General features: G+C 54.3%; 1 protein-coding gene across 1 annotated transcript in view; it reads right to left on the bottom strand.

Annotated features, from left to right (window-relative positions):
• Window positions 1-23275, bottom strand: part of NCS1 (neuronal calcium sensor 1) — a 55932-nt gene that overhangs the window by 10402 nt on the left and 22255 nt on the right. The window contains exons 2-7 of the mRNA XM_027966284.3: window positions 18919-18943; window positions 9007-9145; window positions 7664-7742; window positions 4222-4310; window positions 3661-3738; window positions 979-1096 (exon numbers count right to left, since the gene is read on the bottom strand). Coding sequence (XP_027822085.1) covers window positions 998-1096; window positions 3661-3738; window positions 4222-4310; window positions 7664-7742; window positions 9007-9145; window positions 18919-18943 — 509 coding nt within the window. The 3' untranslated portion in view covers window positions 979-997. The remainder of the gene's footprint in view (window positions 1-978; window positions 1097-3660; window positions 3739-4221; window positions 4311-7663; window positions 7743-9006; window positions 9146-18918; window positions 18944-23275) is intronic.

The following is a 23275-nucleotide window of genomic DNA, read 5'->3' on the forward strand; positions in this document are numbered from 1 at the left end:
TCAGGAAGATCCCCTGGAGAAGGCATAAGCTACCCACTCCAGTATTCTTGGGCTTCCCTGCTCAGACGGTAAAGAAGCCGCCTGCGATGCGGGAGACCTGGGTTCGATCCGTAGGTTGGGAAGATCCCGTGGAGAAGGGAACGGCAACCCACTCCAGTACTCTTGCCTGGACAATTCCATGGACAGGAGGAGCCTGGCAGGCCCAGTCCATAGGATCACAAGGAGTCTGACATGACTGAGCGATTTTCACTTTCACTTTCACATATGCCAATGTGCCCAACTTCAGCGCTCCTCAGAGACATGCAGATAAAGATTACAACAAGCTATCACTACAGGCTCACCAAAACAGCTGAAATTTAAGAAGCTGGAAAACTGTCTGGTATTATCAACTAAAGCTAAATATATACACACATTCTATGTTCCAGCAATTCAACTCTTAGGTCTGTACCAACAGACTGCCTCATCCAGGAGACGCATACAAGATGCTAACAGCTGGACAAGACCGTGGGGGTCAGTTCTCTGCCAGCAACAGAAACTTCTGTAGGCTATCATCCTACACTAAGGGAAACAAACCAAAAGCTTATGGGATAAAAATAAGAAACCACATTTGAGCTATTGATCAAGAGTCAGAAGCTGAGGTCTTCAGCCACCCTGACCGAGAAGGGATGAGAAACTTCTATTCTCTTAGGCCCCTGGCCCTGACTGAGAACTGGGACGTTCTTTCAAAGTGTTTTCAACCCAGGGAAACTTCTATTCAAGTCTCTGGCTGAATCTAGGTTTATAAAAACGACAAAAACAGAGGAGCCCTGGTTGACCTGAAGGCTGTGCCTCCTGGGCCTCCCCCTACTAGCTGTGTTTCACCTGGTCAGACCCCAAGCGCCCCTGGTAAACCCAGGCACTTATCTGCCAAACCCAGATGTCCTCTGGCTGGGTGTGCCCCCTTGCCCCCACCCCACCCCCCAGGCCCCCTCCACTCACCCCAGCTCTGGGCCTTGGACTATACCAGCCCATCATAGAGGGACAGTGCCTGCACGATGGACGGGTCTGCCTTGGATCCTTCCTGGAACTCCTGCAGCGTCAGCTTCCCATCGGCGTTCTGTAAGCAGAGAGGCGGGTAGAGGAGAGGGGGTGGCCAGCCTCCTAGTACAGGGGCCTCTGGCCCGGACCCTGAACACGCCCTCCCCAAGCCCAGCCCAGGGCTGGTCCCCAGAGTGCTTCCAAAGTTAGGTCAGGTGGGAGGCAACACCGCTCATTAGGTGGGAGGAGCCGGGCACAGACAGACCCGGGCACTTCCTGGCTGGCTCACCTCGGGTGGGTGACCCACCTCTCGGGGCTCCTGTTTCCGCGTCTGGGGAGTGGAGAGAACTGCCCAGCTTCTTCAGGGCACTGGGTGAGCCACCCTTCAGCTCAAGCTGTTGTAAAGCGCTTGGCCAACTGGCAGTGCACCTTAGGGCCATAGTTATCATCCTCGCTGCTGTTTGTCCCCACAAAGGGTGTTAATCCCACAAGGCTGAGGGCCTGATGCCTGTCTCTGGGGTCACCTTTGGAAGGGTGTTTAAGCCGTTCTTGGAGCAGCATACACCGGACCCCAGAGATCGGCGAGGAGGCTGGGTGGAACCCACACAAGAGGGCTTTGGTGGATCTCTTGTGGGAGGAAATGATTCGGGCCAGAATCCCTTCCTCTGGAGCATCTTTCAAGGAAACACGTGAGAGCAAAACAAAGAGGCCTTGGAGGCCACCCACCCCCACCTCCACCCCCACCACCACGTCCCGCACCCGGAGAGGGACGGTGTGATGAGGGTTCCACAGACTCAGCAGGCAGACCTCGAGGGGTGCCCACCGCGGGTCCCACTCACGCTACATGGGTGCTTAGTCTAAGAAGGGGGGCTGGTCTTATCACCATTTCACTGGTGAGGATGCTAAAGGCCAGTCACCGACCCAGGGTTCCCTGGCTGCTAACTGGGGAAGCCAGGTTTGCACCCAACCTGACCCCAGTGTGCGCTTTGCTTCCCAAAATAAGGGAGGTCTGATTGGGGGCAGAGGAGGGGGATTTAACACCTTGCTATTCAACCTTGCTGTTGAATAGCACTGAAACTCTGCAAGAAACTAGGATTCTCACCCCACACTCTGTGGCCCTGTCTTTTGATTGTCCCCAGGAGCCCAGCGCCGACTGAGCCTCCGTGTCTGAGCCTCTCTGACATGAGCTGATCTCACTTTTTTAATTAAGGAAGTCAGGCCTCAGGCTCAAAGCTTTCAGGACAAGCACCTGCACCCAACCAGGATGTAATAACAAGTCCAAGGTCACTCTCATTCGTATTCTTTTTTGAAGGTAAGCAATACTGGGTTTCTGTACCACCCTGCCATCCAATTACAATTTAAAAACAATGCTATTTCCACTTTTAAGACTTTGGTATAAAGAAGGGTTTCTTATATGATATTGTTTATATGCAGAAGCTTTAAAAATTGATATAGATGAACTTATTTACGATACAGAAACAGACTCACAGACTTAGAGAAGGAATTTATGGTTACCAGCAGGGGAAGGGTCGGGGGAGCGATAGATTGGGAGTTTGGAATTAACACATATACACTGCTGGATTTAAAATGGAAAACCAACAAGGACCTGCTGTATAGCTCAGGGGACTCTGCTCAATGTCATGTGGCAGCCTGGGTGGGAGGGGAGTTTGGGGGAATCTGGACATGTTATCTGTATGGCTGAGTCCCTTTGCTGTCTACCTGAAACCATCACAACACTGTTTGTCAATTGGCTATACCCCAACCCAGAATAAAAAGTTAAAAAAAAAATGATAAGAATGAACTTATTTACAAAACAGACTCACAGACTGAGAGAATGAATTTATTCCCCTGGTTACCAGCGGGGGTGGGGGGTTAGGGGGAGAGCTAGACTGGGAGTTTGAGATTGCCAAGGACATGCTGCTATATTTAAAATAGATAACCAACAAGGGCCCACTGTAAAAAATAATAATAAAAATAACAAACTCATTTTAAAAAGAAGAGTTTCTTAAACTGGGGTCTGTGGACAGAATTCAGCAGGTCTGTGAACTAAAATGGGAAAAAATGAGGTCATCCTTTTTGCTAACTTCTACCTGAAATTGAGCCCTTCCTTCCATCATGAATCTAGGTGATGATCCCCCATGGGACCGGAAGTACCTGTGACTTTGTCAACCGTGGGGATCTCGGCATTTTCATGACACATCACGGCTGCTATAGGACCACCAGTACATATCGCCCCACTTGGTATTACAGGATGCTTAAACCCACCTCTATATCTTATTACCCAATGGATTCATAAAGAAGCTCACATCACAAATTCTTTTTCAAAAAAGGTCTTGCCAGCTGTATTCCAAATAGCTCCCTTCTTAACTCTGTGGATTTTATCTAATGCACTTAAAAATCATTATTCTGAGGAGTCCACAGCCAACTTGTCCAGAATGCCAACATCTCTGGTCCATGGCAAAAAATTTATAAGGTTGAGAATCTTAGTGGATCAAAGAGAAAGAGCTGGACAAATTTATTTAAAACCCTTGCTGTTCAAAGGAGATGGCTGCCAGCCAGACCAGTGGACATCACAGCAGTCATGATGCCTACCTGGAGTCGGGCCCCTAGGTGGTCAGTGGAGCCTATGCAAGGGGGTCTCACCTTGTCCATCATAGCGAAGATCCGGTCCACCCTCTTCTCCGGGGTATTCTCCTCCTCAGGGAGCTCCACGGTGTTTCCCTGCCAGGGACAGATGAGGTACGGACTGGCCCCTGCCACACCTGACTTGGGGCCCTTTGCTCAAAAATACGCCCTCTCCCCCACCCCAGGACCTCCCACATGGTGCAGTGGTTAAGACCCTACACTTCCAATGCAGAGGGTGAGGGTTCGATCCCTAGTCAGGGAACTAAGATCCCACATGACCTGGGGCACAGCCAAAAAAAAAACATGCCCCCCCAGACCGGGGCAGTTCCAGATGAGGCCTGCCTCTCCCTCCCTCCGACTCCCTACAATGTCCCCACCATCTGTAATTCTGCTCCAGAGCATCCCATCCACCCCAGCCTCCATCTGCACAGAGCAACCCCGGGCAGTGACCCTCCTCTGGCCATCTCTTACCCCTGGCAGGAGAGCCGCCCCAGGGGGTGCTTCCTCTGGGCCAGGCCCAGCCACTAAATGTCATGTCCCTACGGCCACCCCCGACCCCATAAGACCCAAGTTTCTCACCACCATCTGGTAAATGGCGTCCACAATGTCCAGCATCTCGTTCCTGGTGATGTAGCCGTCGTTGTCCAAGTCGTAGAGCTTGAAGGCCCCTGCAATCAGCCAGCCAGGATGGAATCACCCCTGGCCCGGGGCAGGGGAGCCGTCCCACCCTGCATCTCAGTATGCAGTCCGGCCACGAGCCCCATCACTCATCCAGTCAATGAATATCTGTTGTTGTCTATTCGCTCAGCCGTCTCTGACTCTGTGCGACCCCACGGACTGTAGGCCACCAGGCTCCTCCGCCCATGCGATTTCCCAGACAAGAATACTGGAGTGGGTTGCCATTTCCTACTCCAGGGGCTCTTCCCCACCCAGGGATCAATCTCACATCTCCTGTATTAGCAGGTGAATGCTTTACCGCTGAGCCACCTGGGAAGCCCAATGAATATTTACATCAACACAGATGGGAGGAGACAGACACACACTCATAAAAGGGACACAGGTACCATTTCAACTAGAGGTCTGCAAGAGCGGAGGCCCCAGCAGGATCTCCCAAGCCACCGCTCTCCCTCCCCACCCACCAGCCTCTGCCTGCTCTCAGTCACTCCCTCTCCACACTGATGCTGTATCCAGCTAGGGTCACCTTAGAAAATAAAATCACATGCCTGGGAAAGGGGGAGGAGCTTCTGCATAAATAAAATCCTCTTTTATTCCTAAAAGAAACCGCTGCATTTTCTTGGTGCCGATGTAAAGCGGTGAAGATGTCTCAGTAAGAAGTGGTGTTGTTCAGTCGCTCAGCCATGTCCGACTCTTTGTGACCTCATGGACTGCAGCAGGCCAGGCTTCTCTGTCCTTCACCATCTCCTGGAGCTTGCTCAAACTCATGTCCACTGAGTCAGTGATGCCATCCAACCATCTCATCCTCTGTCATCCCCTTCCCCTCCTGCCCTCAATCTTTCCCAGCATCAAGGTCTTTTCTAATGAGTCAACTCTTCGCATTAGGTGGCCAAAGTATTAGAGCTTCAGCTTTAGCGTCAGTCTTTCCAATGAATATTCAGGACTGATTTCCTTTAGAATGTACTGGCTGGATATCCTTGCAGTCCCAGGAACTCTCAAGAGTCTTCTCCAACACCACAGTTCACAAGCATCAGTTCTTCAGTGCTCAGCCTTCTTTATGATCTAACTCTCACATCCATACATGACTACTGGAAAAACTGTAGCTTTGACAAGACAGACCTTTGTTGGTAAAGTAATGCCTCTACTTTTTTAATATGCTGTCTAAGTTTTTCATAGTTTTTCTTCCAAAGAGCAAGCATCTTTTAGTTTCATGGTTGCAGTGATTTTGGAGCCCGAGAAAATAGTCTGACACTGTTTCATTGTTTCCCCATCTATTTGCCATGAAGTGATGGGAGCTGATGCCATGATCTTAGTTTTTTGAATGTTGAGTTTTAAGCCAGCTTTTTCACTTTCCTTTTCACTTTCATCAAGAGGTTCTTTAGTTCCTCTTCATAACGGTGGTACCATAAGTGTGGTGTCATCTGCATATCTGAGGTTATTGATATTTCTCCCAGCAATCTTGATTTCAGCCTGTGCTTCATCCAGCCCAGCATTTCTCATGATGTACTCTGCATAAAAGTTAAATAAGCAGGGTGACAATAGACAGCCTTAACATACTCCTTTCCCAATTTGGAACCAGTCTGTTGTTCCATGTCCAGTTCTAACTGTTGCTTCTTGACCTGCATACAGGTTTTTCAGGAGACAGGCAAGGTGGTCTGGTATTTCCATCTCTTTAAGAATTTTCCACAGTTTGTTGTGACCCACACAGTCAAAGGCCTTCGTGTAGTCAATGAAGCAGAAGTGGATGTTTTCCTGGAATGCTCTTGTTTTTTTCTATGATCCAACGGATATTGGCAATTTGATCTCTGGTTCCTCTGCCTTTTCTAAATCCAGTTTGAACATCTGGAAGCTCTTGGTTCATGTAGTGTTGAAGCCTGGCTTGGAGAAAGCATGTGAGATGAGTGCAATTGTGCGATAGTTTGAACATTCTTTGGCATTGCCTTTCTTTGGGATTGGAATGAAAACTGACCTTTTCCAGTCCTGTGGCCACTGCTGAGTTTTCCAAATGTGCTGGCATATCGAGTGCAGCACTTTCACAACATCATCTTTTAGGATTTGAAACAACTCAGCTGGAATTCCATCACCTCCACTAGCTTTGTTCATAGTGATGCTTCCTACGGCCCACTTGACTTCACACTCCAGGACGTCTGGTTCTAGGTGAGTGATCACACCATCGTGGTTATCTGGGTCATGAAGACCTTTTTTGTGTAGTTCTTCTGTGTATTCTTGCCACCTCTTCTTAATATCTTCTGCTTCTGTTAGGTCCAAACCATTTCTGTCCTTTATTGTGCCCATCTTTGCATGAAATGTTCCCTTGGTATCTCTAATTTTCTTGAAGAGCTCTCTAGTCTTTCCTGTTCTATTGTTTTCCTCTATTTCTTTGCATCAATCACTGAGGAAGGCTTTCTTATCTCTCCTTGCTATTCTTTGGATCTCTGCATTCATGGAGAAGTGAGTTCTAGCCCATGGTCTTCGTCTTCTCTCCAGATTCCCTCACTCTCCCCTCTGAATCCTTCTCTTGACCCTCTTGAGGGCCTCGCACATGCTGTTCCCCTGCCACGAGCCCTCTTCCCTCCTCCCTCTCCCAGCCAGCTTCCCTCTTCCCAGCTCAGCTCCCAACACACAACAGGGTCAGTTCCTGTCCAGTCAGCTCACATCTCGCGCTTCCTGCCTTGGCTGCAGTTTTCTGGGACCTTATGGACAATGCCCCTGTGCTAGACTGACAGCCGCGAAGGCAGGTGCCTGTCTATCTGATGCTCCAGTGGGTCCCGGCCTCTGTCCAGTACTGACACGTTGCCGTGTTTGGTCAGTATCCGTTGGCTGAACCAGGACATAAGTGAATGAATTAGATCAGTCATCACAACAGCCTCCAAAGCAGTGGATCCAGCCCTGGAAGCGGAGCTCTTAGCTCCACGCTGTCTTGCCCAAGGTCCCATGTCTGTATGTGTTAACCGCTCAGTCGTGTCCATCTCTTTGTGACCCCATGGACTGTAGCCTGCCAGGCTCCTCTGTCCATGGAATTCTCCAGGCAAGAACACTGGAGTGAGTTGCCATTTCCTCCTCCAGGGGGCCTTCCCAACCCAGGGATCACACCCGGGTCAGGTTGCAGGCAGATGCCTTTACCACTGAGCCTCCTATGTCTGCACCTGCTCAAATGTCCCTCTGCTCCTGCCCCATCTGTCCACCCGCTTAAAGAAGCCATGTTCCTCCTGCCTGGGCACCCCTGGGAAACCGCCTCTGACCTGGAAGGACAGGACATCTGTGCCACTGTCAGCCCCGGGCAGATGGCCTGGGCTCGGGTGTTTGGCCTCCCTCCAGCCTGGGACTGCCAGGGAGCAGGACTTACACCGCAGCTTCTCATCCAGGGTTCCCCTTGAGGTCACCGACAGTGCCTGGATGAACTCAGAGAACTCGATACGCCCGTCCTGCAGGAGAGAGAAAGGCGGGCGTGGCCTCGGTTAATGCTGGTCAGGCCCCTTCTCCGACGGATGGTGATGGACGGACGGCAGCAGGTACCAGACCCCCAAGAGCAGAGCATGGGAGGGAAGGGATGAGGTTCAGAGAAGATGGGGGGGAGGGGAGGACTAGAAATGGGACAGGCCGGTAGGAGGGACAGCGACAGGGCGAGCCAGGGGGAGGGCCTGACTCCACAGCTGGTGGAAGGAACAGCCAGCGGCTCCATCAGCACAGCACAGCGGCTGCCAGAACCCCCTTCTCCTCAGCCTAGAACCACTGGCTCAGAGGTTTGAGAAGAAGGCGGGGCTCTGGACTGTTCACTCCTATTTGGTTTACAGCTGAGGACACTGAGACCCCAGAGAGGCCACTGGAGCTCTTCCCAGGGCCAGGCAGCCTGCGGAGAAAGCCAGGGTATGAAAGAGCAGAAACAAGCCTGAGTGCCCGACAGCGTGGAGCGTGGAAACAAGTGACAGGACATCCACCACAAACACGGGGGCTGCCAGGAAATATGCCGGCGTGGGATGGAGTCCGGAGGACTGCAGATGCCCCAACGGCAGGTATATGCCAATTGTCCGGGTGGCCATTGCCTGGGGCACAGGGGTGGACGCGCTATAACGCGAATGAGCCTTGAAAACGTCATGCTCAGTGAAAGAAGCCAGGCACAAAGGATCTCCTAGTATATGACTGTCGGTTTCCTCATCTGCTAAACGGGGGTAATTAAAAGGCATCCTTTTCTGGTAGTCGGTTGTAAGGTCTTGGTAAAAACAATGCTCGTAAGGGTTCAGTAAGTGTCTGTTACGATTACAAATCCTATTATCATCCCTGGAGGCATTTGTATTTTGTCCTTGTAAGAAAAGGGTCAAAGCAGATGTATATGCATGTATGTGCGTATACACGCATGCCTGTGCGGATGGTATGTGTGTGCGTACGCGGATCTCTGCGGGTGCCTTGCGCACACTGGAGTTCATGCAGCGTATACACGTGCAGGCATTTGTGTGCAATACGAGTGCACGTGTTCGTGTGTGTGTGCATGGCATGTGTGTGCATCTGTGTGTATGGGTATGTATTTCTTCTCCGAAGGGAACATCAGTGGGTGAGCGTGGATGTGGAGACGCCTCAGGAAGGAGGGGACTGTGGGCTGGTTGTGGAGGGTGGAGGGGACTCTGGGATGGTTTTGGGGGTGGGTGGGAGGGGACTCCGGGCTGGTGCAGGACCCATCAATCCCCAGCTCACCTTGTTCTCATCAAAGACATTGAAAACAAACGTGGCGAACTTGGTGGGGTCCCCAAATGGGAAGAACTGCTTGTAGATCTTCTGGAAGCCTGCTGCGTCCAGCTGCCCACTGGGGCAGTCCTTGATGAAGCCCTTGTACCTGGAGGTAGAGGCCAGGCGAGAGACGGTGAAGGAGACTCCAGCATCACCACCTGCTGGGAGCTCCTGCCCAGCGCCCCAGAAGCTGGAGGCCCTGTTCTGGGAAACCGTGTCACATGGGGTCGTGAGCACAGACCTGGACATCATAGGCCTGGGCTCATCCCACCCCTGCCTCTCGTTAGCTGTGTGACTGGCGAAAGGTGGCCATACCTCTCTGAGCCTCATCTTTCCCAGTGGGTAGGAGTCACGTGGCCACTCAGCCCCCCGCTCCACACAGGTGCCTAACACAAAACTCACACAAACAACCTCCTCGAAGCCTCACTCTTGCGCAAGGCACTCCCGCCTCCCCCACCTTCTCCACTGAGCCCCTCCTAGAGCAGGGCAGGCTGGTGGCGCTGGTGGGCAGAGCCACCATCTGGGGCCTAGCAGCTGGCTCCTCCCACATGCCTGCACCCCCTCCAGTGTGCACACACCCGCTCCCCTGCCTCTGTTCCCAGGGAACTGGGTAAGCAATGCAGGCAGAGCCCAGCAATCTCCCAGGGCACCTGGGGGGGTCCCAACTGGACCTGTCCACCCTGCATTCCCAGACAGCCGGGACCCTCCAGACAGCCGGCCAGCTGATGGCAACATGGCTTCACAGCCCTCATCCTGGGTCTGCCATTCACGGGCTGTGCGTCCTCGGGCAAGCGGCTTCACCTCTCTGAGCCTGACTCGTCTCCTCTACGAACAGGGACAGCTGTCACATCCATCATGCAGGGACTGTGCGAGATGCTGACAGCATCCTTGGCACAGGGCTGGACATAAAAAATAATCGATGGCAGGACCTTTAGTATCATGACCTCAGTGCTCTTTTAAATCAGTTCACCAGCTGGCTCCTGCATGGAGCTTGGCAACTCCAGCCAGGACATACCTTCCTCTGAGAAGGATTCCCAGCACAAATGGGGGCAGAGAGACGGATCAGCTTTTATCGGCTACCAGCTGTTACCTCCGCTCAGCCACTGTCTGCTGGGAGCTTTGCAAACCTGATTCTCTTGGGACACCCAAACAGGCCCACGAGCAAAGTATTAGGAGGACGGCCCTCCCACCATTTCTTTTTTATGGTGTGGCATGTGGGATTTCAGTTCCCCGACCAGGGATTGAATCCCAGCCCTTGGCAGTGAAAGTGCAGAGTCCTAACCCCTGGACTGCCAAGGAGTTCCCAAGGCCATTTTAAAGATGAGGAAACTGAGGCTCCGTCATGGAGAGATTTGCAAGTCCTCGCAACCTAGACTGGAGCTGAGGCAGGGTATGAAGTATCCACTGAGAGGGCCAGATGCTCAGAGACACCAGCCCTGAAGATGTCCCCAGCTGCCCCACACTGCTCCAGTCTACTGGGGCCACTCTCCGATCAGGTCCTGGGAAAGTAACTGGAGAGGCGTGACTGGGGGCCGACCGGGAGCCTGTGGGGAAGCCACAGTGCCCCCACCCTTGGAGAACAATCTGAGGGGCTTGGGCTGGGGGAAGGGACGTGCAAGGCACAGGGAGGAGGGGGCCTTGGCGATCGTGAAGGTGTTAGTCGTTCGGGTGTGTCTGACTCTTTGGGACCCCATGGACCGTAGCCCACCAGGCTCCTCTGTCCATGGGGTTCTCCAGGCAAGAGTACTGGAGTGGGTAGCCATTCCCTTCTTCAGGGGCTCTTCCCCACCCAGTGACCAAACCTGGGTCTCCTGCATTGCAGGCAGATTCCTTACTATCTGAGCCACCAGGGAAGCCTGGGACCTAAGTGATTGAGGTCAGACATCAGAAAGAAAGCAAGACAAAACTCTTGCTAACATGTCAGCGTTCCTTCAAGGGTGAAGGAGAGGCCGGGAGGAAGCCAGGAGAAGGAGCAGGGCTCGGGGTCTGGCTAGTGTGAGTTCTCATCATAGGTAGTGCCCATCACAAGCAAGGGGTCATAAAGGAGGTTGGGCCTCCATGTGCCCTCCCACCCACCCCCTGGGGCACCTTGAGGGGCCAGAGGCCCAGGGAGGCGGTACAGGCTCAGTTGTCCTGTCTCATTACCTTTGACAACAGCCCCATGCTGGGCACTGGCCTAAGCCTTCGTGGACAGTTCCTCTTGCAATCGCCCCTCAGCCCCGCTCAGTGGGTTCAGTGACCCCACTTCACAGATGAAGGCACTGAGGTCAGGGCCCCTCCCATAGCAGGGACCAGGAAAGGGCCGGTCCCCCTGACAAAGCATCCTTCCCAGGTGTGTGTTCCAGGCACAAATCTCCATGCCTGGGCCAGGATGCAGAGCTAGGGAGGAGCATTTCAGAGCCGAGGCCTGGTCTGTGACCCTCAGGGCCAGGATGGGTCCCTGGGCACGAGGAGGCGGCAGGCCTGGCGCCAGGACGTGATGACCCACGTGGGGGGACAGCAGGCCCTGGAGACCCAGATGGGGGCCACACTTCCCCTGGTGTCCCCCAGCGCCTCCCATTTCCCCCCAGGGGGCTGTGTGTTACTCGAGCGATTCTAAACAATTATTAAAAACAACAGAGAGAGACCCGAAGGTGCCAAAGCCTTCTCCTGGCCCGGTCCCTGGGGCTGCCTGGCCCCCCGGGAGAGGAAGGCAGGGCAGTGGGCGGGGAGCTGGCAGTGCTATGTGAGCCTGCAGGGGGCGCTGGCAGTGGGGGCCCTGCAGCTTTCCCGGGGGGTGCAGGGAGGCTGGCCTCAGTGGGAAACCTTGGGCTTGGGGGTGGGTGTCTTGTTTCCCTGGCAGAGATTGTCCCTGTCCCTGTGGGGCCCAGCCCCCTTGGTGCCATCAGCAGCAGCCCCACCCCGGCCCGATGGCCCAGCCTCCCCTGCCCACTGTCCCCCCGCCAGGCCCATATTCCATACCCTGTGGCACTTTCCAGAGTTGGCCATGCCAGCCACCCTCCCAGCCTTCGGACCTATGGGTCCCTGGGCCTGCAAAACACCTTCTTCTCTTCCTCTTCGCCTGGCTAACGCACTTATCCACCAGGTCCCAGCTTCCTTCCAGAAGTCTGCCCGGGCCCCCCCAGGGGCTGCACTGCTCATCTGCTCCCCTAGCCCTAGAAAGACCCCAGGGCAGCAGGAACCACACTGTACCGCGCATACCTTCAGGCTGGGTCCCCCATCCGACTGCAAACTCCCTGACGCCACGGTGCCCACGTGCCTGGCCCAGGGCCTGCACGTAATGGGGGCTCAGTAAATGTCCACTGAGCTCAATGAATGAGCTGGATGAATGAATGAATGAATAAACACAAATAAAATAAATAAAAAGAGCCGAGGTGTCACGGGCATTCTTCCAGAGCCCTGGAGACCCTGGTCGGAATCTGAGAACTCCAGGCAGATGGTTACAGAACTACGGGTACACTCCCATCCTGCCATGGATCGATGGGAAACTGGGGGCCCAGAGAGGGAGAGAGACTGGCCCAAGGCCACACAGCAGACACAGGGCTCGGTCCCAGGACTCCTGCCTCCCAGGCTCGCTCTTCATCCGCCTCTCCTGTGAGCCAAGCTGCATGTAAAGGCAAGTGCTTGCTCTCCAAACACTGTAACCCCATCATCAGAAGATGGGGGCACCATGTCTCGCTGAAGAAGAGAGGAGTCTGGGCCCAGATGCTCCAGTGGCCTCCAGGGCCCTGAATTTGCTCTTCAAGCCCTCATGGCTCTGAGATCAGGACTTCCTGCCAAGGTCCAGTTCCGAGGTGCAGCTCAGCACCCCTGGCTGGCAGAGCCAGGACACACACCCCAGGCACACACCCCCTCCCCACAGCGGGCACGCAAGGGAGCTGCTGCTTAATAACTGAGTTCCTGCCCAGGAATTCCATCCCAGGATAACAAGAGACGTACGTGACTGCGCCCCCATCCTCGGCCCTGGCTCAGGTTCCAACAGGCCCAGGGCTTCCTCCCTCTCTCTCCACCACCCCTCTCTCTCTGCTTCAGACATACAGCTGCCTGGAAACCTGCTCCGGAGCCCGCCCTGTGCTCCAGTCCTGGCTCATCAGAGGGGCCCGAGGAAAGCCCTTTCCCGCAAGCTCCCACAGTTTCTCTGCTGGTAAAATAAATGGCTTAGACTAGATCAGGGTTTTCCACCAACACTATTGACATCTGGAGTCAGACGATTCTTGGTCGTGGGGGCCTGTCCAAAGAGATAGAATATTTGACGGCCTCCCTGGCCTCCCCCTGCTAGATACCAGAAGCATCCCCACCCCAAGTTATGACAACCCAAGGTGTCTCCAGACAATGCCAACATCTCCCCTGGGGCAGAGCTACTTCAGTGGAGGACCAGAGGACTAGAAGGTCTCCAGGGAGCCCCACAGAGCAGAGAGAGGGTCTTCCCCAGTGTCTGCCTTCCAGTGGGCCAGGATTCCTAACAACAGGGACCTGGGCTTCCCAGGTGGCTCAGCAGTAAAAGAATCCACCTGCAGTGCAGGAACCACAGGAGATGCAGGTTTGACGCCTGAGTCGGGAAGATCTCTTGGAGGAGGACAGGACAACCCACTCCAGTATTCTTGTGTGGGGAGTTCCATGGAGAGAGGAGCCTGGCGGGTTACAGTCCACAGGGTGGCAAAGAGTTGGACATGACTGAAGTGACTTAGCATGCATGCACAGACATGAGGCTATGTGATTTCCAGGCACCATTTCACCAAATTGTCCCAACAAACCCAGGAAGTGGGGATTATTACACCCATTGTACAGATGGGGAAACTGAGGCTGGGAGCTGTTATATCTCCTCTTGGCTCAGGGCCACCACATGGCATTTCTTCAGCCCAGCACACTCCTTGCCTCCTCTTTCCCCCTTTTGTTCTTAGCTTCAGTGCTTCCTAGAGAAGCCCTCTCTGCCCACCCCAGACAGAGCCAGGCTCCAGCACACACACTCACAGCACCCTGTCCCTGGCCTGGGCCTCGCAATGGTGCCCGTAGCCTCTGTGATGACAGGCCAGTGAGTGCATTGCAGAGTCTACTGAGGCAGGAACCTCACATCTTCCAGTTTACCCTGAATCTGCAGGTTGTTCTGACACACAGCAAAACAATAAATAGAGCGCTAAGTCACGTCCTACTCTTGCGATCCCACAAACTGCAGCCCGTTAGGGTCCATGGGCTTCTCCAGGCAAGAACACTGGAGTGGGTTGCCGTCTCCTTCTCCAGGGGATCTTTCCAACCCAGAATTGAACCCAGGTCTTCCATATTGCAGGCAGATGCTTTACCGACTCAGCTACACAGGAAGCCCAAGACACACAGTAGGGGCTCAGTAAATGCCTAGCGAGTCGCACAGTGGGCAAACGGGGGCCCCAAGGTGGAGCCCCACCACCACCTCTGTGTGTGGCCAGTCACCAGCCGTGGCCCAAAACCTCCACGGCCTATTTTCCTGGGCGCCTTCTGCCTGGTTCCAGCCCAATGGTGGAAGCGACAGAAGTCCTGGCGTGGATGCTGGTGAAGGTCAGGCCGGGGGAGGGGGGAGGCACGAAGCGTCCTCACACAATCTTGTCTCAGAGCAGGGGTCTTAACTCTTTAGGAATCGGAGGAGAAGCCATGGAATCAAATCCGGGACACAGCCCGGCCCTGGAGCTCCGCACACGCGGTTTCCAGCCACCAGAGCACAGGCGTCTGACGAGGCTGACTGTACCTGAGAGTCAGCTCTCCATGACAGGGTGGAGATGAGCGAAGAAAAGCCTAGATTCGACAACTGCCTTCTGACGCCTCTTTAAGAGGGAAAGGGAAGGAAGAGAAATCTGTCATTTCATAAAACACTGCAGGCTGAACGCCACTTACAAAACACTCCTTCCTGTATGCCTCCCACCCTGGCACCAGCCTGTGTCTGCCCCCCCACTGCGCCAGCCTGGGTCCCCTGGGAGACTCCAGCACCTCGTCTCCCCCAGTCCCTACTGCCCCTGGCACTGGGAGGGTGCTTGGCACAGATCAGGTGCTCAGTACAGATTTATTGAATGAATGGACCAGCAAATGAATGAATGAATGAGGGAGTGAAGGAAAGGGGGAGTGGGTGAATGAATGAGTGAATCAGGGAGGGAGTGAATGAACGTGAGCCAGCGAATGGGAGTAGGGCATGAATGAGTGAGTGAGGGCATGACCCAATGAGTGAATGAATGGTGAATGATGGAGTGAAGGAGCAATGAGAGTGAATTAATGAATGAGTGAGTGGGTGGAGGAATGAGGGAGTGAATGAATGAGCGAATGAGGGTGTGAATTAATGAATGAATGAGTGATGAGTGAATGAATGAACACCGGCCACGACCCGCAGGTCCGATTCCAGCTCAGCTTCCCATTCTCGGCAGGCGCCGCGGCCCCAAGGCCACCAGGGCCTCATTCCCCAAGGCCCTGGCCTTCCAGGCCTTCCTGGGATCCGCTGCTCTCAGATCCCACAGAGCCTTGTCCTCTGGGACCCAGCTTGAAGCGAGCCCTGCCATACCCACCCGCCTCCCTGCCAAGGGTTAAGTGTGGCGGACGCTGCCTTCTGCAGTGTGAAAAGTGGGAAATAAATAGGTGGATGAAGAAGAAAGCATAACCCCAGCTGCAATCAGCCAAACGCAGCTGGGACTGCCTGCCGCAGCATCCCTGGCAAACTGTCCCCATTATCTTTTCAAACACCTCCTTTCCCATGGCATTCCCCGCCCAGCTCCCTGGAGACCAGCCTTCAGACGATCCGGAGGAGGGGCTCACAGACATCCCTGCGGCTAGGACCTCTTCCCTGCACCTCTCCCCTCCCCCTTCTAAGTCCTATCAACCTCCCACCCTCCGCAGCCCTCAGCTTTGTAGGATTTCCCAAAGCCAGAGCGGGCAGGGCTGAGCCCCTGTACCCCTGGCCACGGAGGCCAGCAAGCTGGACTCAGACTACACACACACACACACACACACACACAGCTGGGTGACCCAGGAAAGTGTCTCAGAGCCTCAGTTTCTTCATCTGTAAAATGGGCTGCTCCTAGCCTGACCTCCCAGCATTGGTTTTAAGCACCTGGCCCACAGGAGGCGCCCACAGATGTTAAGGAGAGGCAGCCTCCTGACCCAGGGCTGCGACTGCGGACAAGGATCCAGGATTGACAGCTGGCCCTGTCAAGGCAGCTGCAGAATTCTTCCTGCCTCACCCACTGTCTCTGTTACAATGCCATCAGGCTATTTGGTTATTATAAACATAATAAAAAGCGTTACGGAAAACTTATAAAATAGAAAATGCAAGAGAAAGAAAATACCCATAATCCGTGAGGCCACCACCCCCAACACACCCACTACCAGCCTCTGGCCAGTTTCCTCCCCATCTGCTGTTCCCTCTGCACATTCTTCACCACAAAACCGTCTTGGGGCCACTATTTATGCCCTGTTGCTCCCATTGGGGATCATGTTCCCTTCACTCTCCAGGTGACCACGATGTCACAATCGATTGTAAGGGCCTGGGGCCTGCTATGGCAGGGGTCCCCAACCTCTGGGCTGCAGACCGGTACCTCTGGTCTGGTCAGCGGCAGCATCAGATTAGAAATAAAGCGCATGATAAATGGAATGTGCTTGAATCATCCCCAAACCATCCCCCTGCTTCCCGGTCCATGGGAAAACGGTCTCCCGTGAAATGTCCCCCTGGGGCCAAAAAGGTTGGGCACCACTGTCTGCGGTCTCCTACTCAGCCCCCATCGAGGTCTTCAGTCTTCCACTGTGGTGAATGGAGCTCAGGGCAGGAAATGAGATGGTCAAGATGGTCAAGGGGATGGCTGTGGACCCAGACCTCACACCAGCCCCACCTCCCTGAGCCCCCAGCCTCTTCCTCTCTGCGAATACAGAGCTGGGGGCAGCCGAGGGGGCGACCAACATGAAGCCAGGTGGGCAGCGAGAGCCCACGTGGCCCAGCCCAGCCTCGCATCACTGTGGCCTGCTTTGCGCTCCTGACCACCTGGGATCTGGGCCTGCCTGGGGGGACCTGGCACCTGCCCAGCTCTGCTTCTGCTCACTGCGTGGCCCAGGACCAGCACAGAGTCACAGAAGACCCTGGGCCTGGCTCCTCTTCTGTGGAGCAGCTAGTGAAAGTCAGCCCCAGACAAGACCACCCTGGGCCGGGCTGGAGAGACAGGGAGGGTGGTCAGTGTGACCTCTCCCACGAGGCGACGCTGCAGCAAAGATGCCAAGATCTGCGGCTGCGGGAATAGCAGGGACGGAGGCCCTGAGGCAGGAGGCAGCCTGGTGTGGCTGGTGCCTGGTGAGCCAGCAGGTGAGGCCAGAAACTTCGGGGAGCCTTGAGGGCCAGGCAAGAGGCTGGGCCTTTATGCTAAGTGCAGTAAGAAGCCATGAGGGGCTTTTATACTTATATATTCATTTGCTTTGCTTGGCTGCATGGGGTCTTAGTCGAGGCATGCAGGGTCTTTGCTCTTCATTGTCGCGTGTGGGATCTAGTTCTTTGACCAAGGACGGAACCCCTGCCTTGGGAGCTCGGAGTCTCAGCCACTGGACCACCAGGGAAGTCCCCACAAAGGGGCTTTAAGCGAGAGAAACAGCAGGAAGGTGGGGTGAGGCGATCCAGGAGGGTGAGCCTGGAGGATAAGACCGAGAAGCAGGAGCATTTCTGGACGCCCACCTAGGGGAGTGGCGAAGTGGAAAATGGGGTCAGAGGTGGGTCAGGCCCACCTGTCAGGGCCGAGGACATGGGGAAGGAAGAACGAGGTGGCATTGCTCCCGCCCCCCTCCATCCCTGCAGTCAGCTCACCACCCAGGGGCTGCCCACCTGGCTGGGGTCTCTGGCAAGGGGTCACCCGAGCTGGGCAGGGTAGCCACAGCTCTCCCCCTCTGCCGCCTGGACTGAGGGTCAGGGAGGTATAGGCTGCCAAGGGCTCCCCCAGGAGTCTCGTGGCCTGCGACCTTCCCTACTGTGATGGAGTGCATGTCTGAACAGTGGACGGAAGACAACTGTCAATGGCTGTCAGCCCTTGGGCCCTGTGCTCTGACCTTTACAGGGACTACCACTTCAATCCCTCATTATTCCTACATGGGGAACCGGAGGCTCAGAGGCCAAAGAGATGGGAAGAGGCAAGGCTGGGACTCTAAGCCACCAAACTTTCTAGAAGGTCTCCAAGCTCCCCTCCTTGCTCACCTATCCACCCCCAACTCAGGTTCACCTAACAGTGAGCCTCCCCTGGGGGCTCCACATTCTGCAGTAACAGACAGTACACCACTCTCCTCTCCCCACCCCGGGGCAGGCATCGCTAATCCATCACAGACCTCATTGATGCCTCACTGCTATACCTTCCGTTTGCTCCATGACTTATGGCCTCAGAATCTTCCTTAACACAGCAGTCCAGGCAGCTACTGTGGACTGATCAGAGCTGGCATCCAAGAAGAAAACTATCTACCATCCTTGATCCAATCTATTCAATCACTTTATTAGAGAGAGTGGCTGAACCCCAGAGAGGGGAAGAGACTTCTCAAGACCACGTGATAATCCAGTGAGAAAGCTGGGCCTGGGATCCAGTCTCCTGACTTGCTTCTGGTTCAAACCCCCTCCTCGGGTGAGCAGGGTCTGAAATTAACACTGGTGGTCCTCAGAGATGCCATCCAAGGCATGGGGTCACCACCAACCCACCACCACCCCCAACCACAGTTCAGTTGGATCTAAGTTAGTTCCTTGTGAACAAAGGAATCTGAACCCAAGGCTGCCTGGACCTGTTTGTGGATAAGCCGCTCTCAGAGGGCCCTCCATGTGCCCCTGTCCTGGGCAGCTGGGCTGCCGGCCCATCAGCACGAAGCCAACACTCCCAACCCACCCAACAGTTTTGGGAAAACGCAGCTACTCACCACTGCTGGACTTCCTTCTCGGTAACTGCAAGAGAAAAGAGAAAAGTGGCCTTTTAGCTCAGGGAGGTGTCCTAGGGGACAGACAGACACAGGGGAGCCTCCTTGCTGCCCTCCCCACCCCCACCCACGGCCATTCTGCCCATGTCTGGACATTTCTGGACACCAGCCAGCTCTGAACAAGAAGATACCTGCCGTCCCCTACCCCCAGCTGGTGAGCAGTCTCAGTCTGACCATCCTGACCCCAGGGGGCAACCATGGCCCATCCCCTCCAGACACCCACTGAGCTGCTGGGAGGACTGTCAAGATCAGCCTCTTGCAGGCAGGGGCTGGCCTCTCCCTGCTGTCCTGGGCAAGGCAGGCAGGACTGTGTGCCCGGGCCAACGCAGAGGATCAGTTGTCCCCATCTGGCGTCCCTGGGGACAGGGTGGTCAGAGAAGTCACTGGTGTCCCCAGGCACTCAGCCGCCCTGCCAGCACATGGAGGGCCGGGCCAGAAAGGCTGAACCCCCTCCTCCGCCCTGGAAGCACCCAGCACCCTCCCCTCCTCTACCCAGCCCTCCAGCCCCTCAAAGCATTCAGCCCCAGGTTCTTTTTACAGGCAAGGCAAGAATGGAGGCGTGAACGAGAAGCTAGAACAAGCCATATAAAGTAGCAGAACCTCCAGCTGAGCCCAAATAGTCATTCTTTACTGAACCGTGAAATAAACAACAAAAAAAAGTTTTTTTCTGAAAAGTACTGAATCAGTTCGGGTTGGAACAAAACCAGTAATTTCTCTAAAGTCACTGAACAAGAACATCTAACCACCTCTAAGGCCTCACTCATTCCCAGGGTAGGGGTGGACCTTGGGAGAGTACCTCCAGCACTCCACGCCTCAGTTTTCCTGTTTGTAAAATGGGAATAACAGTTACAGTGCCTACCACACTAGCTGTCCTGGGAATTCAATCAGAACAGGTGTGAATACTCCTGAGTCCCCAGCACAAGGCCTGGCACTCGGATGTGCTCAATTCAGACTTGGAGAATGAATGGATGAGTGAACAGGCAGGAAGGTGGGTGTTAGGTGCAGGTCAGGTGAGTAAAAGAACTGAAATCCCTTCCCAGCGAAGTGGGAAGGGAGGCCCAAGGGGGTGCACCTCACCATGTGTGCCTGATCAGACTCGATTGAGGTCACTTTTCAAGAAACTGTTCAGAGCAAGCTCATAACAGCTGCCAAGTCCCAAGCACCCACCACGAGCCTCGATCTGGAGCAGGGCGGGCTTCTGTGCTTCAGTTCAGCTGCCTTGACAATGCTCCCAGGGAAGCTGCCACTCTGCCCTGGTTGCAGATGGGGAAACTGAGGCACAAAGGGCGGCAGGACGTGCAGTGGGAGGGTGAGAGTCTGGATTCGAGTCTGTGGCTCAGCCACCGGCCCACACCTGGACCCTGGTAGTTAGACTCCTAGGGCAGGTGGCAAGACCCCGCCAAGCCCCCCTTGTCGGCACTCTCCTCCCACCAGAGGCTGGAGGAGATGCCCTGTCCATGGGCACAATGCTGAGTCTGTCATACAGAGTCAGGAAAACAAACGTCATATATTAACACACACATGTGGAATCCAGAGACATGGCGCTGGGGAACCTATTTACAGGGAGGAGTAGAGATGCAGACAGTAGAGAACGGACTTGACACAGGGAAGGAAAGGGAGGGACGAACCGAGAGAGCAGCGTTAACACACATCCACGACCGTGTGTCAGACAGACAGCTAGTGGGAAGCTGCCGTACACAGGGAGCTCAGCTCAAGGCTCTGTGACGACCTAGAGGGGTGGGACGGGGTCGGGGAGGGAGGTTCAAGGAGGAGGGGATACACGGACACAAACAGCTAACTCTCGATGTTGTGCAGCAGAAACCAACACAGCATTATAAAGCTATTACACTCCAACTTAAAAAAGAAACAGAGGCAGCAAGGGAACAGTGAGAGCTGTAGGTTACCAGGAAGAGCCAGACCTGGTGCAAAAGAATGCAATTTTCCAAGAGAGTTTTGGCAGAGGGTAGAGAGTCCCTTGGACAGCAAGGAGATCAAACCAGTCCATCCTAAAGGAAATCAACCTTGAATATTCACTGGAAGGAGTGACGCTGAAGCTGAAGCCCCAATACTTTGGCCACCTGATGCGAAGAGCCAACTCATTAGAAAAGACCCTGATGCTGGGAAAGATTGAGGGCAGGAGGAGAAGGGGACGACAGAGGATGAGATGGTTGGATGACATCATCAACTCAGTGGACATGAGGCTGAGCAAACTCCAGGAGACAGTGAAGGACAGGGGAGCCTGGAGTGCTGCAGTTCATGGGGTCGCAAAGGGTCTGACGTGACTGAGGGACTGAACAAGAGTGGGAAGGGAATCAGGCAGGAGGGTGGCAAGGGAAATCTTCCCTGGCCTAACAGAGACTGGGCAGCCCTACACTTACCACCCATACTTGGTAGAGAAGGGCAGCAGGAGCCAAGGGACTGATCCTTAAATATTCAACCTGGAGACACAGGAGATCCATCATAGCGTAGCCAGGAGCTTAGGGGCTCATACTCTGGAGCCGGAATGGACAGCCCGAGCTTAAGCCTAGCTCCACAGCTTACTAGCTGTGTGTCCCCGGGTGAAGTACCTCCCAGCCCTGAGCCTCAGTTTCCTCATCTGTCAAATGGGCTAGCTGTGAAGGTTAAAGTGCTTGGTGCTCTTCATAGGCATAAAATCCCATAGATGGGTGTGATCCTGTTTTCCCAATGAGGAGACTGAGGCTCAGGCAGACCTGCTTACTTGGCTGAGTTACCTGAGGTGGCTGGGTGGGGCCAGGGGCCAGGACTGTGCCTTCAGAGCCCAGGACGGATGCCCAAGTGGATGCCCCCCCCCTACTTCGAGTCATCCAATGAGCTGTGTGACCTTGTGTGACCTTGGTATCATATAATATAAACAGGAGGAGCAGGGTAGCAAGCATTGGGGTGCTGGTCCACTGCTGACCTTAGGCAAGGCCCCCTTTCAAGGTCAAAGAAGGAGACTTCCCTGGAATCTCCCAGCTCAGAAGTCCCAACCCTCTCCTGACCACGCCCTCTGCCCCATCCCCTAGCAGCACCCCCATCCCAGGGCCTCTCAGCCTCCACCTCCTTCCCCGTACCCTTCACCAGCCCCCGTACCCAATAAGCTCTCAAGACACAGACACAGTTGGCTGCCCCTTCCCCATTACAAAGGCTCCCAAAACAGAGCACAGAGTGGTCAGCAGGTAGCCAAGTTCTGCAGGCTGTGAGCTGGGAAGAGGGAGACAGTCCCTACCCCTGCTTTACACAGCTAATTAGCCAGGAAACAGGTATCCCCTGGCCCCATGCCTGGCCCGGCAGCTGCCACTGCTTCACTGCCTATAGTCCTGGGGTCTGTTGGAGGTGGCGAGCAGCAGGCAGATCTCAGAGGGGCTTGGCCACCTGCCCCCGCTCCACAAAGGTCAGGCAGGCCTGCCTCCAAATTCCAGCTCCCAGTCTAATCATGAGGATACAACCAGACAAACGCAGAACATGGGACATTTGACAAGACAACTGTCCAGGATACTTAAATGTTGGTGCGAAAAGGTAGAAAACGAGGCAGGGGATTGTTCCAGATTAAAAAAAAAAAAAAGACCAAAGAGACAAGGCCATCAAATGCAACTCGAAATGCCTGGCTTGGGTCCTGAATCTGGAGTCATAGACCAGCTACCCTGGGTGCAGACGACACCAGCCTCACAGCAGAAAGCAAAGAGGAGCTAAAGAGCCTCTTGACGAAGGTGAAAGAGGAGAGTGAAAAAGCTGGCTTAAAATGCAACATTCAAAAAATGAAGATCATGGCATCCGGTCCTATCACTTCATGGCAAATAGAAGGGGAAAAAGTGGAAACTGGCAGATTTTCTTTTCTTTGGCTCCAAAATCACTGCATACGGTGACTGCAGCCATGAAATTAAAAGACGCTTGCTCCTTGGAAGAAAAGCTATGACTAACCTAGACAGTATGTTGAAAAGTGGTGACATCACTTTGCCGACAAAGGTCCATCTAGTCAAAGCTATGGTTTTTCCAGTAGTCATGTACGGATGTGAGAGTTGGACTATAAAGAAAGTTGAGCGCCAAAGAGTTGATGCTTTTGAATTGCGGTGTTGGGGAAGGCTCTTGAGAGTCCCTTGGACTACAAGGAGATCCAACCAGTCCATCCTAAAGGAAATCAGTCCTGAATACTCATTGGAAGGACTGATGCTGAAGCTGAAGCTCCAATCCTTTGGCCACCTGATGCAAAGAGTCGACTCATTAGAAAAGACCCTGATGCTGGGAAAGACTGAGGGCAGGAGGAGGAGGGGATGACAGAGGATGAGATGGTTGGATGGCA

Source organism: Ovis aries, chromosome 3 (genome assembly GCF_016772045.2).
Source record: "Ovis aries strain OAR_USU_Benz2616 breed Rambouillet chromosome 3, ARS-UI_Ramb_v3.0, whole genome shotgun sequence".
NCBI lineage: Eukaryota > Metazoa > Chordata > Mammalia > Artiodactyla > Bovidae > Ovis > Ovis aries.